Below are 14,990 nucleotides of genomic sequence, written 5' to 3'. Positions count from 1 at the left end.
GCGCTGAGCAAAATAAACTCTTTTGGAAAGAGAATAGTTTGTTACAAAATGAGCAGCAATTGCTTATTTTAAATATTTTAGGAGTAAAGTTGTCAATGTTCCTAAAAATCTCATGATACTTGGACTTTGGTTAGGATCTCTCTTCCCAAAGCTACAGAGATTATGTTTATTCCACAAATGTTTATCATTGATAATAATGTTAATCTTTATTTAACTTACTGCATGACAGGCACTATGCTAAGTATTTTGTGCACATGATAAAAAATAATCCTCACAAAAAGAACATGAAATTTTTCTACTGCCCACGACTAGTACAATGCAGAAATTTACTACTGTTCTTTCTCTGTTTGTCCCTTTTTCTTTCCTCAGTGATGACATACATTCTCCATACCCATAACACTAGGTACTCGGCACAATACTCTTTAGAAAAAACTCATTAAAAATTTTATACTGATTTATTCTGTAACTGCTTATAGACTGGCAGGAACAAGAAACTCAACTGATTTATTTTTACAGTGCTTTTGTTCCCCAGTTGTTATATATTGTTTTCTTGTTAAAACTTCTCTCCTCACATTGTAGACAGAGCTCGGATGGAGAGTCAAGCCTTTTCCACCATGGACTGCCTTGCTGCTGGACAGGAGGAACTCATCCTCTTGCAGGAGAAGGTCAAAAATGGGAAACTATCTGTGGATGAAGCCCTAGAGAAATTTAAACATTGGCAGATGGGAAAGACTGAGCTAGAGATGATTCAACAGGTAATACTGACCCCAATCCCTTCTGCAACATTCACTTACTTGCAGAGCCTCTCTGTAAATGTCTTTACAAGAAACACAGGTAACTGTTCTTTTGATTTTAACTGGCCACAAAAAAGATGTTTTTCAAACTACCAATTAAAGGATTCATGTTTATAAACAATCAATGAACTCAGTGCTGGGACCCAGTGCATCAGAGATAATTCCTAATCACCTTATAAGGCTGTTCTTTTCTTTTAAGATTATATTTATTTATTCATGAGAGAGAGAGAGAGGCAGAGGGAGAAGCAGGCTCCTCAAGGGAAGCCTGATGCAGGACTCGATCCTAGGAGCTTGGGACCACGACCTGAAACAAAAGCAGATGCTCAACCACTGAGCCACCAAGGTGCTCCCTTATAAGGCTGTTCTTAGCTTAGTGAATGTTTTGTGAATCTCATTGCTGAAATTCAGATGAAGCATCTTTAACATGTGCTCAGTGTTCTGAAGAGTGTATTATGTTAACTAGGCTTAAAGGGAGCAAGAAAATAATTTAAATCATATTAGGTAATAGTCCTCAATTAGATATATTAAGTTTTCTCTTCTCTTCCCCTTAACCTTTGGGGGGAAAAAACTATATATATCAGTCAACATTTACTGAGAAATGCTGCCAAGAGTATTAACTTCAGGTGAGCTTGTATTCTATTTATATAACATACATCCCAAGAGGGTATTAGGTGGTTCGTCTATGAACATGAAAACAAAATATGCCATATCCACCCTATGACATTCCTCAGTGAGGGGTATCAAGACTGGATTCCATGTCATCCTACAAGCCCTCCTACTCCCAAAAACAGTTTTTTTTATTCTCATCACAGAAAGCCCCAGCGCCATAGAAACCAGTTTACAGGAAACTGATTAAACACATTTAATTCACTAGTTTAGACCAAAGTACAAATAATCATTAATAGCTTAATATACTACCTTTCCCAGGAGATCATTTTTATTGAAAAACAATGCTTAGGAAAACATTTTTAAACAACAGAAAAATGAGTCCCAGTGATAGCATTTCAAACAAGTGTGGCTTATAGGCAGAAGGTAGTTTAGGCAAGGGGACTTGCCCAGCACCTCTGAGATCACTCCTTCTCAGAAGCCACTTGTCTTGAAGGGCAGTTCTGGTTGGCAGTGGCTGGTCCTGAGCCAGGTTTTGCAGTGCCAAGCTAGGCCAGTTGTTTTGCCAAACAAATGGGAAAGAGTGCTGATTTTACAGTTCTACAACCAATCGTCATTCCTGATCAGAATGACAGCCTTGCTTCTCAACCTGCACCAAAACCATCACTGTCAAAGGTCCCTCTTACCCTAAAAGGATAAAATGTGCCTAATTGTAGACCTACACAAACACTTTGCTAGCATTGCTAGCAAATTTTGTTGAAATAAGTCAATCATACTTCATTTTCCATGGACCATAATAAGGCTTACAATTTAGAGAATCCAACCGAAATACCTTCCTGGAAATTATTTTGCTAGTTGTTATTTTAAAGTTTTGGTTGTTTTTATTTTGTTTGTATACTTATATTTATTTTTATTTTTTAAAGATTTTATTTATTTACTCATGACAGAGAGAGAGAGAGAGAGAGAGAGAGAGAAAGGCAGAGACACAGGCAGAGGGAGAAGCAGGCTCCATGCAGGGAGCCCGACATGGGACTCGATCCCGGGTCTCCAGGATCAGGCCCTGGGCTAAAGGTGGCACTAAACTGCTGAGCCACCAGGGCTGCCTCTGTATACTTATATTTAATATTGTTTTTGAAAGAATTTAGGGTGGCCTATTACTACTTTGAGAGTGGTCTGACTTGTCGTGTATATAGGGATAATGGGGTAATGAATACGTGTAGTGTTTATGCAAAACAAAATTTACCTGTAAATACAAGAACAAGCACTAAGACTGCTTTCCATTAGAGCCAGAGTTCAGTGACTCTGAATGAATACTCTTTTTTTTTTAATGAATACTCTTTGACGATCAGTCAGTCCTTTTCCTTTTTATGTTTCCAGCTTTAGTAAGATATAATTGGCTATAATATTGGGTAAATTTAAGGCATAGCACCGTGCTGATTTCACACACTTACATATTGCAAAATGATTACCACCATAGTGTTAGCTAACATCTCCATTATGTCACAAAAGGATCATTTCTGTTTGGGGTGACAGTATTTAATAGTGTAACATTTAATACTCTCTTAGCAACTTTCAAGTGTATCATACAGTATTGTTAACTATGGTTTCCATGCTGTGCATTGGGTACCAGAACTTATTTCTCTTAAAACTAGAAGTTTGTACCCGTTGACCAACTTCTCTTTCCCTCCACTCCCCTGGTCCCTGGTAACCACCACTCTACTCTCTTAAGTTCAGGTTTTTTAGATTCCACATATAAATGATATCATACTGTATTTATCTTTCTCCTCTGACTTTTTTCACCTAGTATGCCTTCAAGGTCCATTCCTGTTTTTCAAATTGCAGGATTTCCTTCTTTCTTAATCCATTCATCCATTGACAGACACTTGTTTCCATATCTTGGCTATTGTGAATAATCCTACAGTGAACATGAAGGTGCAGATATCACTTCAATATTGTTTTAGTTGTGTTCAGATACGTATCCAGGAGTGGGATTACTAAATCATATGGTAGTTCTATTTTTAAATTTTTAAGAAGCCTACATACTGTTTTTCATTATGGCTGCACCAATTTACATTCCCACCAACAGTGCACCAGGATTCCCTTTTCTCCACATCCTGTCAACCATTTTAACAGGTATGAGGTAATAATACCAAAATGTGGTTTTGATTTGCATTTCCCTATTTATTAGTGATATTAAGCACCTTTTCATATACCTGTCGACCATTTGTATGTCCTTTTTTTTTTTTGGAAAAACCCTATTTATTTCCTCTGCCATTTTTTTCTCTAGCCATTTTTTAACTATATTATTTGCATTTTGCTATTGCGTTGTTTGAATTCTTAATATATTTTGGATATTAACCCCTTACCAGAGATATGATTTGCAAATATTTTCTCCCATTCTTTGGGTTCCCTTTTCATTATTTTTTTATTTATTTTGGTGTGCAGCAGCTTTTTAGGTTGATGTAATCCTACTTGTTTATTTTTGCTTTTGTTGATTGTGCTTTGGGGTGTCATATCCAGAAAACTATTACCAAGACCAGTGTCAAGGAGCTTATTCCCCTACATTTTTCCCCTATATTGTGATAACCCACAATAATAGAAAAGGGAATGTTTTCCACATTTCCCCAACATATGTACACACTCATTCATGTACACTTCAATATTACTCTTGTAGTTTGCACAAATATTCATTTATACCCCAAGGATAAATCTATCAGAGGTAACTGTGATATTACATTATTGACAGAGGTATTATCTGAAGAGAATAAGAGGAAAAATGGCACAAACATAGAGTTCATAATAGAAGAGTTTCTAGAGTAGTGAAGCCCATGTAGAACCCTTGGAGTTGAAGGTGAGGTGGTTGAGAAGATAGGAACGTTGACTTTCACCTTCCTCACTGCTGCTCATAACCACTGAGTGCCTATAGAAGAATGTTTACTCCACTCACAGAGAGGATGTCTATGGCAATGAAAATAACTCTCTTTTTAAGAAACATGGTTTCTAGGTTTCAGGTGAAACACTTAGGGAAAAGTGCTATTCTTAGATTCTCTTCTAAAAGAAGATTTTTGAATGTTAGCCTGTTTTACATTTTGGTTAAAATGATAATAGATGTTCAATGTAGAATATTTTAGAAAGCAAAGAAAGATCACAAATGAGCTAAGAAGGGGAGTCCAGTTATGCATCATTTGTTTCCAAGTTCCTAGTTCTTAGAAGGCATTCATAGGAAAAATTGTGCCCACAGAGGCTGAAAGTAGGCTTAGGCAGTAGCAAATCACCACAGTGTCACACTAATGCTCTTGGACACCAGATAGCCAAGATAGCCCCCTCAGGTGTTAGACTGGGAAAACAGCAACCACAAGAATTGGGGTTTGAGTCCCAATGCTGACTCCATCACTTACAACTGTGTGTTTTGGGAAAATTATGTAACCTCTCTGAATCTCAGTTTCTATATATGTAAAATAATATGGTGATATAGATACTTTATGACTTTGCAAATATTAAGTAAGATAACATGGTTAAAATATCAGGGATGGTTGGGACAGTGTAAGTACCAAATTAGTGTTATACAGTCATGGTAGTCCTAGTGACAGTAGTTGAAGTTCTCATTTGATCCATGACAAATTTGTAAATATTCACTTGTATTTTCTGGTCATTTCCTTATTAAGGAAAAACTACGCCAACTACGAGATTGCATTATTGGGAAAAGGCCAGAAGAAGAAAATGTGTCTGGTAAGTAAGATTTGCCTGTTATTCCTTTATCACTCTAAAAGAAGAAAATGCAAGGGCTGTGGAGTCAAGCCTGAATTCAAATCTGCACTCCATCACTTCCCAGCTGTGTGCCTGGACAGCATCTAATCCCTGGTACTTGAATTCCTTGTCTGCAAAACAGGAGTAGTTATAGATATATCTGAAAGTGGTTGTGTACCTTGATATCTAAAACATTTTTCAACTTCTTTGATCCATAACAAACCTTCAATAAATGCTAATTTATTTCCTTTGATTTCTGTGAAATTTGCAAATAATTTAATTCCACCCCAGTAATTTTAATATGTATGAGCCGTTACACAGAGTACTGAATTATTAAGGAGTCATACTTTTTTAATAAGGTTGAATATTCTCAATACATCAGTTCTCACGATTGTCCACATGTGGATAATTTTAAATTATAAATCTCAGGTTGTTTTCCCATGCAGCAAGCATGTTTCTTGGCAATGCAGATTCCCCTTGCTAATAATTAACAATTGTTAATTGTTTTGGGAGGGGGGACAGTCGTTTTAATCTTAATACAAACCAAACATTTTTAAGTTGGTAAATCTTCTCCAAAGATAAACAGCACATTCCAAAACTGAAAATAAATTATGTTGTCACTATTGGACCACTCTTTCCCTAAGTCCTTAACCCCTGCACAGATAATTAAAAACTGACAACCACTAGCAAACCTTGAAATCTCCATCTCTTCCATTTTTGGTAAGATTGCATAGGTTTTAGCTAGTGCTTCATTTTGAAATTTACCTTGAAAATTTTTATTTTCATATTATTAAATTGGTATCTGCTTTTCCATAGAAAATTCTTTAAGCTCTCTTAGAAATGTTTTCTAAAAACAGAAATATACTTTCTAAAATACTTAAGTTAATAAACACGGGGCTGATTTACAGATGACTGAGTCCTATAGATCTCCATTCTAATGTGGAAAAAGATTAAAATTTTAACAATGTATAAAATCACAAAATATATAAATACTTTAACTAAGGAATATTAGGAATAGGAAGTAACAGCTAATATTTGACTACTATACACTTTCTATTATCTTTTGAACTTCTTACAATAACCCTTTGAGGTAGACATTAGTCTCAATTTATAAATAAGGAAACTGAGATTGTAGACACACAGACTAGAAACTACAACTTATTTTTTTTTAGGTGGGCACTTGACGGGATGAGCACTGGGTGTTATTCTGTATGTTGACAAATTGAACACCAATAAAAAAAATTTTATTTACTCCAAAGTCAATGCTTTTAATCATTGCTGTCTTAATTAGGAATCAGCTAGTTCCCTTTCTAACCAAAAGCAGGACCAGACAAACCCTCCCACTGTACAGAACACTAACACTGGGCAAAAATATTAGGAAGTTGATTTCAGAGAGTAGGCAGTTAACAGCCTAAGACCATAATTCCAGTGACAAAACTTACAGGGTGGCTCTAATGATGACCCAGGAGACTGATTTTCTGACTAGAGTCTGTGCAAAGCAAGGCAATCCTTTGAAATGAGGAGGGAAAGATCAGATTCAGAGCAACCAAAGCTTCTAAGAATGTGTGTGGTGGGTCACCGAAGAGGAGATGGCTGTATAGAGAGGTAGCCTCAGATGGAGTGAGGGATTTCACAAATCTGTGGTCAAAAGGTGAGCTGAATATGTGCAGAGCAAGACCACTGAGGCATATAACAGCTTCTAGGACACTGAAAGCAAAACAGATAAACTAGAGTTTGAGCAGAGCCAGGGAAAAGCCATACTGGGGAAGTCGAGTTCTTACCCTGCCAGAGTGGAAAGATCTTCTTAACAATTTGTTAAAACATTGCATACTGCTGTGACACCCAAGAAATGTAATGATTAAAGACCATGACTTAGGGTGAGAACTCCTGTAGACCTGCCCTAACAAAGCCTAAAACCAAGCCCTTACAAGAGCCACATGGAAGGGAGAGTTTGCAGGCTCATTCCTACTGAGGGCTTCAGAAAAGCCTTGGGCTATCTATAAGTCAACATTGAAAAAAAAAAGCATAAAACCAGGCCTATATAAGTTCATGCCAATAATCAAACTTCCTGCTGAAATAAGAACCTAAACTTATTAGTAGAGGAATATTACAGAATCTAGAATATACAATTGATTGTCTATAATGTCCAGTATTCAATTTTTTTTAAAAAAAGGAAGGCATACAAAGATATAGGAATATGTAATTCATAGAAAAGAAAAGGAAAGCCATTAATAAAAACTGAATCTAAAATGGTCCCATTGTGGGTCTTAATAGACAAATACTTTAAAGAAACTTCTATAACCATAATTAAATTAATTTAAAAAATATGGTTTTAAGGAGAGAATAAATAGGAAATATATTGATGTTTACAGAACATGACATGGGAAAAACTTAGAGTACATATTTGCCTATGGTATACATAGAAGGTTTACCAAAACAGAACAGATGCTGAGCTATTTTAAAAGTTTCAAAAAATTTCAAAAGGTTGAAATTTTCAGAGTATGTTCTCTGAAAGATTTCAGCCTTTGAAAGCTTATATTCTCTTACCACAACAGAAAGAAATTATGTTTTTTTAAAGATTTTTCTTACTCACAAGAGACACAGAGAGAGAAGCAGAGACAGAGGCAGAGGGAGAAGCAGGCCCGTGCAAGGAGCCTGATGTGGGACTCGATCCATGATCCCAGAATCACACCCTGAGCCAAAGGCAGACGCTCAACCACTGAGCCACCCAGGCGTACCAGAAATTAGAATTTAATTGAAAAATTAGAAATTTCCCTCCAAATCATTAGGAATTAAGTACATTTCAAAATAACCCATGGATCAAATAAGAAATCACAAGAAAATATTTCAACCTGAATGATAATGAAAGTGCAACATATCAAAATGTGTGAAATGCAACTAAAATAGTACTTTGAGGTAAATCTTTGGCTATAAATATTGTAGTAGAAAAAGGAAAAGCTTAAGATCAGTGATCCAGGTTTCCACTTCAGGAAACTGGAAAATGAAAATCAAACTCAAACCAAAAATGAGGTAAGAGGAAAAATTATAAAGAACAGATCAAAAGTCAATACAAAATGAAATCAAAAAAAAAAAAAAAAAACCAAAATGAAATCAAAAATCAATATCAAATTAAAGAGATAAAACAAAAAATCAGCTATTTGAAAACATAACTAAAATTGATAAAATGAACTGGAAAAAAGCAAAAACAAGAGTTACCATATCAGGAAAGTAAAGTTAGGTTATCATAACAGATCCTATAGCTACTATAAAGATACTAAGGAAAAATAATTAATTTTTTGCCAATACATTTAACTTAGACAAGAAGAACAAATTAATTAAAAAGCAAAACTTACAAAACTAAAATAATTACACTCCTTTGAATGAAATGTTTTACATATTCAACAAAGATGAGGCTGGGAAGGAGGCAGGAAGAGCAGAAGAAAATGAACCTAGAGGTGTTACCATACTGAAGGTAGACAAAAGAAAACTAACAAAATAATTTAGAAAACAGAATATTCCAAAGATAAAATGTTTTTAAAAATCAGTACACAAAAATGTATTCTGTACTCCAGTTAGTAGGTTTATTTCTCTATAGAGTTATAGCTCAGCAATTTCAAAAGTACCATTTGTACATTCAAGATGGAGTAAATAAATAAATGTACTATGGATAGTAATAGCCAGACTTCCTATTGTCAGAGAAAGGAGTAACTACTAAGGAAAGAAGGAAGGTTGGAATGAATCTTGTGGTTCTAGATTGGAAATGGAGGTAAAAGTAACAACTTATTACAAATAGATATAGAAATATAACTGTGTATAAAAATGTGTTTCTTTAGCCCTTCTGCTGAAAAGCCCTAGAAGCAAGGACAGCCCAGCACCAATGAGTACATCTCATACCTAGACCTTAGTTTATAAAAACAAGTGGCCAATTATCATGTGAAAATACGCTCAACATCATTAATCATCAGGAAAATGCAAATTAAACTAAATGAAATACCAATACGCAACAAATATAATGGCTAGAATATTTAGATATTGTCAAAATGAAGTGATAAGGATATGGTACACTGGATATGCATTGCATGAATTGCTAATGGAAGGGTAAAGTGGTGTGACGACTTTGTGTCATGAAACAGTTGTGATGAAACAGTTAAATGTGCACCTACCTTATGGCCTAGACAAACCATTCCTATGTATTTTGCCAAAAGAAAAGAAAAAAAGAAAAGAAAAGAAAAAAGAAAAGAAAATATTATGTCTACCCAAAGTCTTGTTCACAAAATTCATAGCAGTTTCATTTATAATGGCCAAACCAGAAACAACCCAAATGTCCAATAATAGAAGAGATAGTTATACCATAGTTAATTCACACAATGGAATATAGTCAACAATAGAAAGAAATACCTACTATGACACACAACGACATGAATGAATCTCACAGCTTTATGCTAAATGAAAGATATCAAACATGAAGGAGTACATGGTTTGAGATTCCATTTATCTGGAATTCTAGATAAAAACTAATCTATAGCGATAAAAATCAGATTGGGGTCACTAGGGGTAATGGCGGGGTGAATATTAATGGGTGGCACAAGGGAATTTTCTGTAGAAATGAAATGTTCTCTATCCTAACTGGGTGATGGCTACATGGCTGTATAGATTTGTCAAAAGTCGTAAACATACATACTTTAAAATGTCTGAATTGTACTAAACATACTGAATAATGTTAATTTGAAAAAAAGAATGGAATATCACAGGCTAAAAGAATATTAAAGCAGAATAGCAAGCTTTTATTAAGTGTCTAATGTTTCTAAAATCATAACACCTTGGGACAAAGATCAGGAGGAAAAAAGACAAAAGTAGTAAAAGACATGATTTCACACTTTGTGGCCATAGATTAGTATCTTTGTAACCAGACTATTAGATTTCATAGTCACCTCAAAGACAAGAAGTAGTCAAACAATAAAAAGAAGAAAGTTTAAGATAAATATTGAGCAAAACTCAATAGAATGTGCTTTTTCTGTCTTCTAGATAAACTCACTATTGTGCACCATCCAAATGGTAAGTTTTTGCTATTTACCAAAGAATTTTGGACTACAACAAAGTATATGATAAACCAATTTCAAAATTAAAGTAAACTTAATATGATTAGGCAGGTCAGTGCAAAAACTCATATAGATTTTCATATGTATATGCAAAACCACTTGACATCCAAAATAACTTTGAGGTGATTCGAGAACAGCAATGTAGAGGTGTGGTTACACAGTAAAAGAAGCATGTGCTTTGGACTCCAATGGGCCTAGCCCTTCACAACTTACCAGTTACTACCTTTGTCAAACCACTTAAGCTGTTTAGGCCTCAGTTTCCTTGTATGTAAAATGTAGACAAGACTTCTACATAGGGGATTGCTATAAAGACTGATAATGATGTGTCAATGGGAGTCGATGCTTGGTAAGTGGGAATTATTGATAAAGCAAATCAAAGTGGAAAAACACTTGAGATGGTGATTCACTTTAGTGTGGTGGGGAGGAATATACGCAGAAGGTTGGGAGGGTCAAGAGGAGCCAGAGGCCAGCTGGGGAGCCCTGACTAAATTTGGAGCAACTGTCTCCAACCTGAACCAAAGCAGTGACTGTGAGAATGGAGAAAAGCAATAGAACCTAGCCACATGGCTGGGATTGAAAATGGAAAGCCTGTAGTAAAGGCAGGAGGAGCAGTGGCCACACCCCTTTTTGTTTCTTCAATAACTTTTCCCTTTACCCATATCGTACTCAAAGCATGTCATGTTTTTTAAAAGTCCTGAATATATGAATCATTAAATACGCGAATGACTGAAGAAATAGTAACAGAGTTTATATTTCTAGGTAATGAAAGTGCCCGCAATGAAAATATGTTACATAACATACCCTTCCGCAATAAGGTAGGTTGTATTTATGTTAATTTTTATAAAAATGCAAAAAAAGAACTTCTTTGTCGAAAAAGAATGTAAGAGCCTTCTATCCTGACTATGCTTTGAAATATTTTAACAACTATGAACAAAATAGGTTACATAAGCGTTTGGGTGCAAATTACTGCATGAGCAGTAATGTAAGGAAATTAACTATTTAGGAAAAAAGCAAAGAACCCAAAGGGAAAAGTCACCTTGGCCAAAGTATGACTGAACTTAACATGTACAGATCAAATAAATCTTAGAGGAGTTTTGCATATATCTTTTTTAGCAACAGGAATATGATGAGTCTATTTGAATGACAGTGTACACAGTCCTTAAAGTCTAGCTGTAGGAAAATATGTAACCCCAAAATATCATTCACGTAAATATACATCACTTCACATGTAGAGCTAACTGAAAATGAATTGCCAGCAAGAAGCTAAAAATAACACTAAGAGAGCAGCAATTGAAAATGAAGACTAACTTAATGAGATGAGCACTGGGGGTTATACTATATATTAGCAAATTGAATTTAAGTAAAATCTTAAAAAAAAAAAAAAGAAGAAAAGAAAACCAAGACTAGTTCAAGGCAACACTGATAATGTCCTGACCATAAATTCTTCCTCAAAAACAGGCATGTTATTCCAACTATCTACATATGTGATGTAGGAAATTTTCAGTATTGCCTAGGATCATGTGGCCCCTGGATTTCTTGCTAAAACCTCATAATGATAAATCTCATAATAGTAAATTCTCATAATAAACCAATTTTAATAACCCTTTTAAGTTATCTTATGTTTTAGGTGAATCATAAGGAATCATAAAAGTCATTTACCCTTAAGAACTGATTGAAATATTTCTGGATCATCCTGTGACCCACCAATAAGCTACAGACCTAGTGAGTCTACAGTGTATGGACCCTTTAGACTTACTGGACCATAGCAGTATCATGGGGTACCACCTAGGCCTCTGAGTTTATGAAAATACCTTTGTCAAACAAAGATCCTTCTACAAGATCTGAAGGACTATGCAACCATAGCATACTTTTTGAGAACAACATTTGGGGTACGAGGAAAAGAGTAAATTCCCAACACTTAGGTTATTCTACATCAAGATGGAAATAAAATTTGAACTCAACGACTTTGTGTAGGTGAGCTTTACAATAATTGTTTCCTTTTAAGATGGAGGAACGTCTTGCCAATTCCCTCAATGAAGCTGTTGTCCTATAAAAGACAACTATGACTTTATCATGTTTCTTTGTTCTGCCTTAAAATGGAGAAATGCTAGCTCTGTATCTTTTTTTTTTTTTTCCTTAGCTTCCTACTCGACTCCAAGTTGAAAAGGAATTCAGTTTCTGTTGCAGGAAAGATTATTAAAGAAGGTAAAATATCAGCTATATTTTTTATAAAGTTTAAAGCGGCTTATTAGAGACTTGAAGGGATCATTTGTCTAGCACACAGAATACTTTAAATATTTCACTGTCTCCTCCTGAAATGATAAACATATGTATTTTTCAAGCTAAAGGTGATTGTTCCTTAGAAAGATTTATGTATAAAGGTGATTTTATGCTAGCTAATCAATTTCGATTGATGATCCATTATTCACTAATCTATTTCCTGTGATCTCACTTTCAGGTTATTATAATGAAACCCAAAAATCTGCAGACACTCTGCTTTCTGAGCGAAGCAAGCTTGCATTTGGATTGCCTACTATCTTCAGGGAAAATACCATGAAAGCAGAAGTAAACCTCTGGATTTCATAATTTGTTATTGCCACAATTTAACTTGCTTCAGATAGGTATATCAAGATTCAAATTGAATGCCATAGAGCAGTTGCATTCTTTGACAATTCTTGGATTTTTCAGTGCATTTTGCCACTGAAGCATCTGCTACCCATTTTGAAAATTGAAGAAAAACAAGAGCAGAGAAGTGAAATGCTCTGTAGCAAAGTTATTGCACCTGTTTGAAGCACTAACCCTAACATTTTACTCCTCTGTCCTTAGGATGACCATGGAAATACAAATTTGTTCAATACATATTTGCCTTTTAAGTGGCTGGCCCATTTTCTGAATTTCTGACATTCAAAGGTCTAACTATTATTGTCACATCATGTTTTCAGAAACCTTCCTTTAGTTAGTGCCCATTAGTGAGAGAATATTATTTTAACTTTCTATATTTCAAATTAACATACATTTCTACAACCTACATTCTTTATTAAAAGGCTTACAATTCTAGCAGCCTATGTCTTAGAAACTATGTACTAGCTTAGAATAGAACACAGTTTTATTGTTCTATGATTTCCATGCCTGATTCCTGCAAATAAAATGAATGTTTAAAACTATGTCTGACTTTCCAAAATAAATGTATAATAATTAACCACTAAATTCTTCTGCTCACCAATTTACAGAAGGAAGGCTCCTGAAAAAGTTTTTAATTCATTGAATTTCATTGCATAAGCCCCACACAGTAAATACACAAATGATTTTTTTCTAGCTTCTAAACAGTGATAGGAATATCTATTTATAATGATTCTGCAAAATATTGACCACAGTTTCTCATGACTAGTAACATTCTCAAATAAACTTAAGTTTTAAAAAATAATACAGATGTTTGATTCATCCCTAACAGATGATGCTTTGATTGTGACATTTGGAAATCTAGTCCATAGTTTCACACCTAAGCTTTCGAGAAACAGCATGCCCTTCCACACACTGAGCCCCCGTTTATGTGGACTGTTCCACCCAAAGAGTTCAGAAAAGAACTAGAAAAACTGACTGGTTTTATATAATTTTCCGTATCTCTAAATTCAAATATATGTAATGTCTCTAAAGTAAAAACCTCTATATTGGCCTGTGACTGATACTTACAGTTTCGTCATTGGCTTTATTCTTATTAAAATTGTGAAATCTAGTGACAGGTGAAATGTCAACTTTTCTAATTATAAAGCAATTGGATTATCTCTAAGCTGAGACTCAATTAAGAGTGGAAGAGAAAGATGAGGTTTGAATATTATTCAGGTCTTTAGCATAGATGGAAATCTAAAATCAGGGCCTCTAAATACTACCCTTCTGAACTGAGCTAACTTAGAATAAAACCATGGCAAAAAGCTCCTTTAATAGTCTCTTTCTTAAAACAAAACAAAAAAAAATAGTCTCTTTCTTGGGATACTCTGGCCCTCGAAATCTTACCACTTTGTCATCACAAAGAGACCTGGTAAAAAGGAAGCCTAAAATTAACTGAGGTCTTCCTCATGCTTCCTCTACCATGACTCCTCCCACCCCTGATTGATTTGGAAGATAGAGAAGGTTGGAATTGGGGGAACTGGTGAAATCCATATCATTACCTATTGCACTGGACGATGCAAAGAAAAGTAGAGAGAATACAAGGGTGGAGGAAGACTAATCCAAATTTAGGAGTGACCTCATGTGCATATGGCTTAAACTTAAACGGATCATTAAATACTCAAAAGAACTGATGACTCCAATATATTTTCATAAATCTAACATTCAATTATTCTGCCAATAGACACTCCAAGTTTTAGAAAATAAGACTGTTCTCAGTATTGTTCTAATGAGAATGACCTTGTAACTTGAGTCATCATTATGTCCTATTTGTACACTAGGTATTTGCCCATCTGAGTTCCTTCTGGTTTCCTATAATGCTAAGGGGTCTGATTTTAATAACTTGGGCAACTGAAAATGCCCCGTGGAGACAGTGTTTTTTTCATCTCTGGACTCCACCCCTAATATGCAGAATACTGTCCATTAACTTTGAGCTGCACAGCAGAAGCTTTGCATTCATGATAAAGATGAGAGAGGACGGGGCAAAGAACAAAAAAATAGATACAAGATGTAGCCTTTCCTTGGAGATTTGGGGCATTTATCAGAGAGTCCTAACCACTGCCAGAAGGGAAAGACATAC

The 14,990-nt window shown here is 35.0% G+C and overlaps 1 protein-coding gene across 3 annotated transcripts in view; it reads left to right on the top strand.

Annotated features, from left to right (window-relative positions):
* Positions 1–13,410, top strand: part of BANK1 (B cell scaffold protein with ankyrin repeats 1) — a 282,579-nt gene extending 269,169 nt beyond the window's left edge. For all 3 annotated transcript variants that reach the window (XM_072755563.1, XM_072755564.1, XM_072755562.1), the window contains 6 exons: positions 580–755; positions 5,066–5,129; positions 10,173–10,202; positions 11,006–11,061; positions 12,387–12,451; positions 12,705–13,410. In XM_072755563.1, coding sequence (XP_072611664.1) covers positions 580–755; positions 5,066–5,129; positions 10,173–10,202; positions 11,006–11,061; positions 12,387–12,446 — 386 coding nt within the window. In that variant the 3' untranslated portion in view covers positions 12,447–12,451; positions 12,705–13,410. The remainder of the gene's footprint in view (positions 1–579; positions 756–5,065; positions 5,130–10,172; positions 10,203–11,005; positions 11,062–12,386; positions 12,452–12,704) is intronic.
* Positions 13,411–14,990: the final 1,580 nt, after the last annotated feature.

Source organism: Vulpes vulpes, chromosome 4 (assembly GCF_048418805.1).
Source record: "Vulpes vulpes isolate BD-2025 chromosome 4, VulVul3, whole genome shotgun sequence".
Lineage (NCBI taxonomy): Eukaryota > Metazoa > Chordata > Mammalia > Carnivora > Canidae > Vulpes > Vulpes vulpes.
The sequence above is the reverse complement of the archived record's forward strand: the minus strand, read 5'-3'. Positions and strand labels throughout refer to the sequence as shown.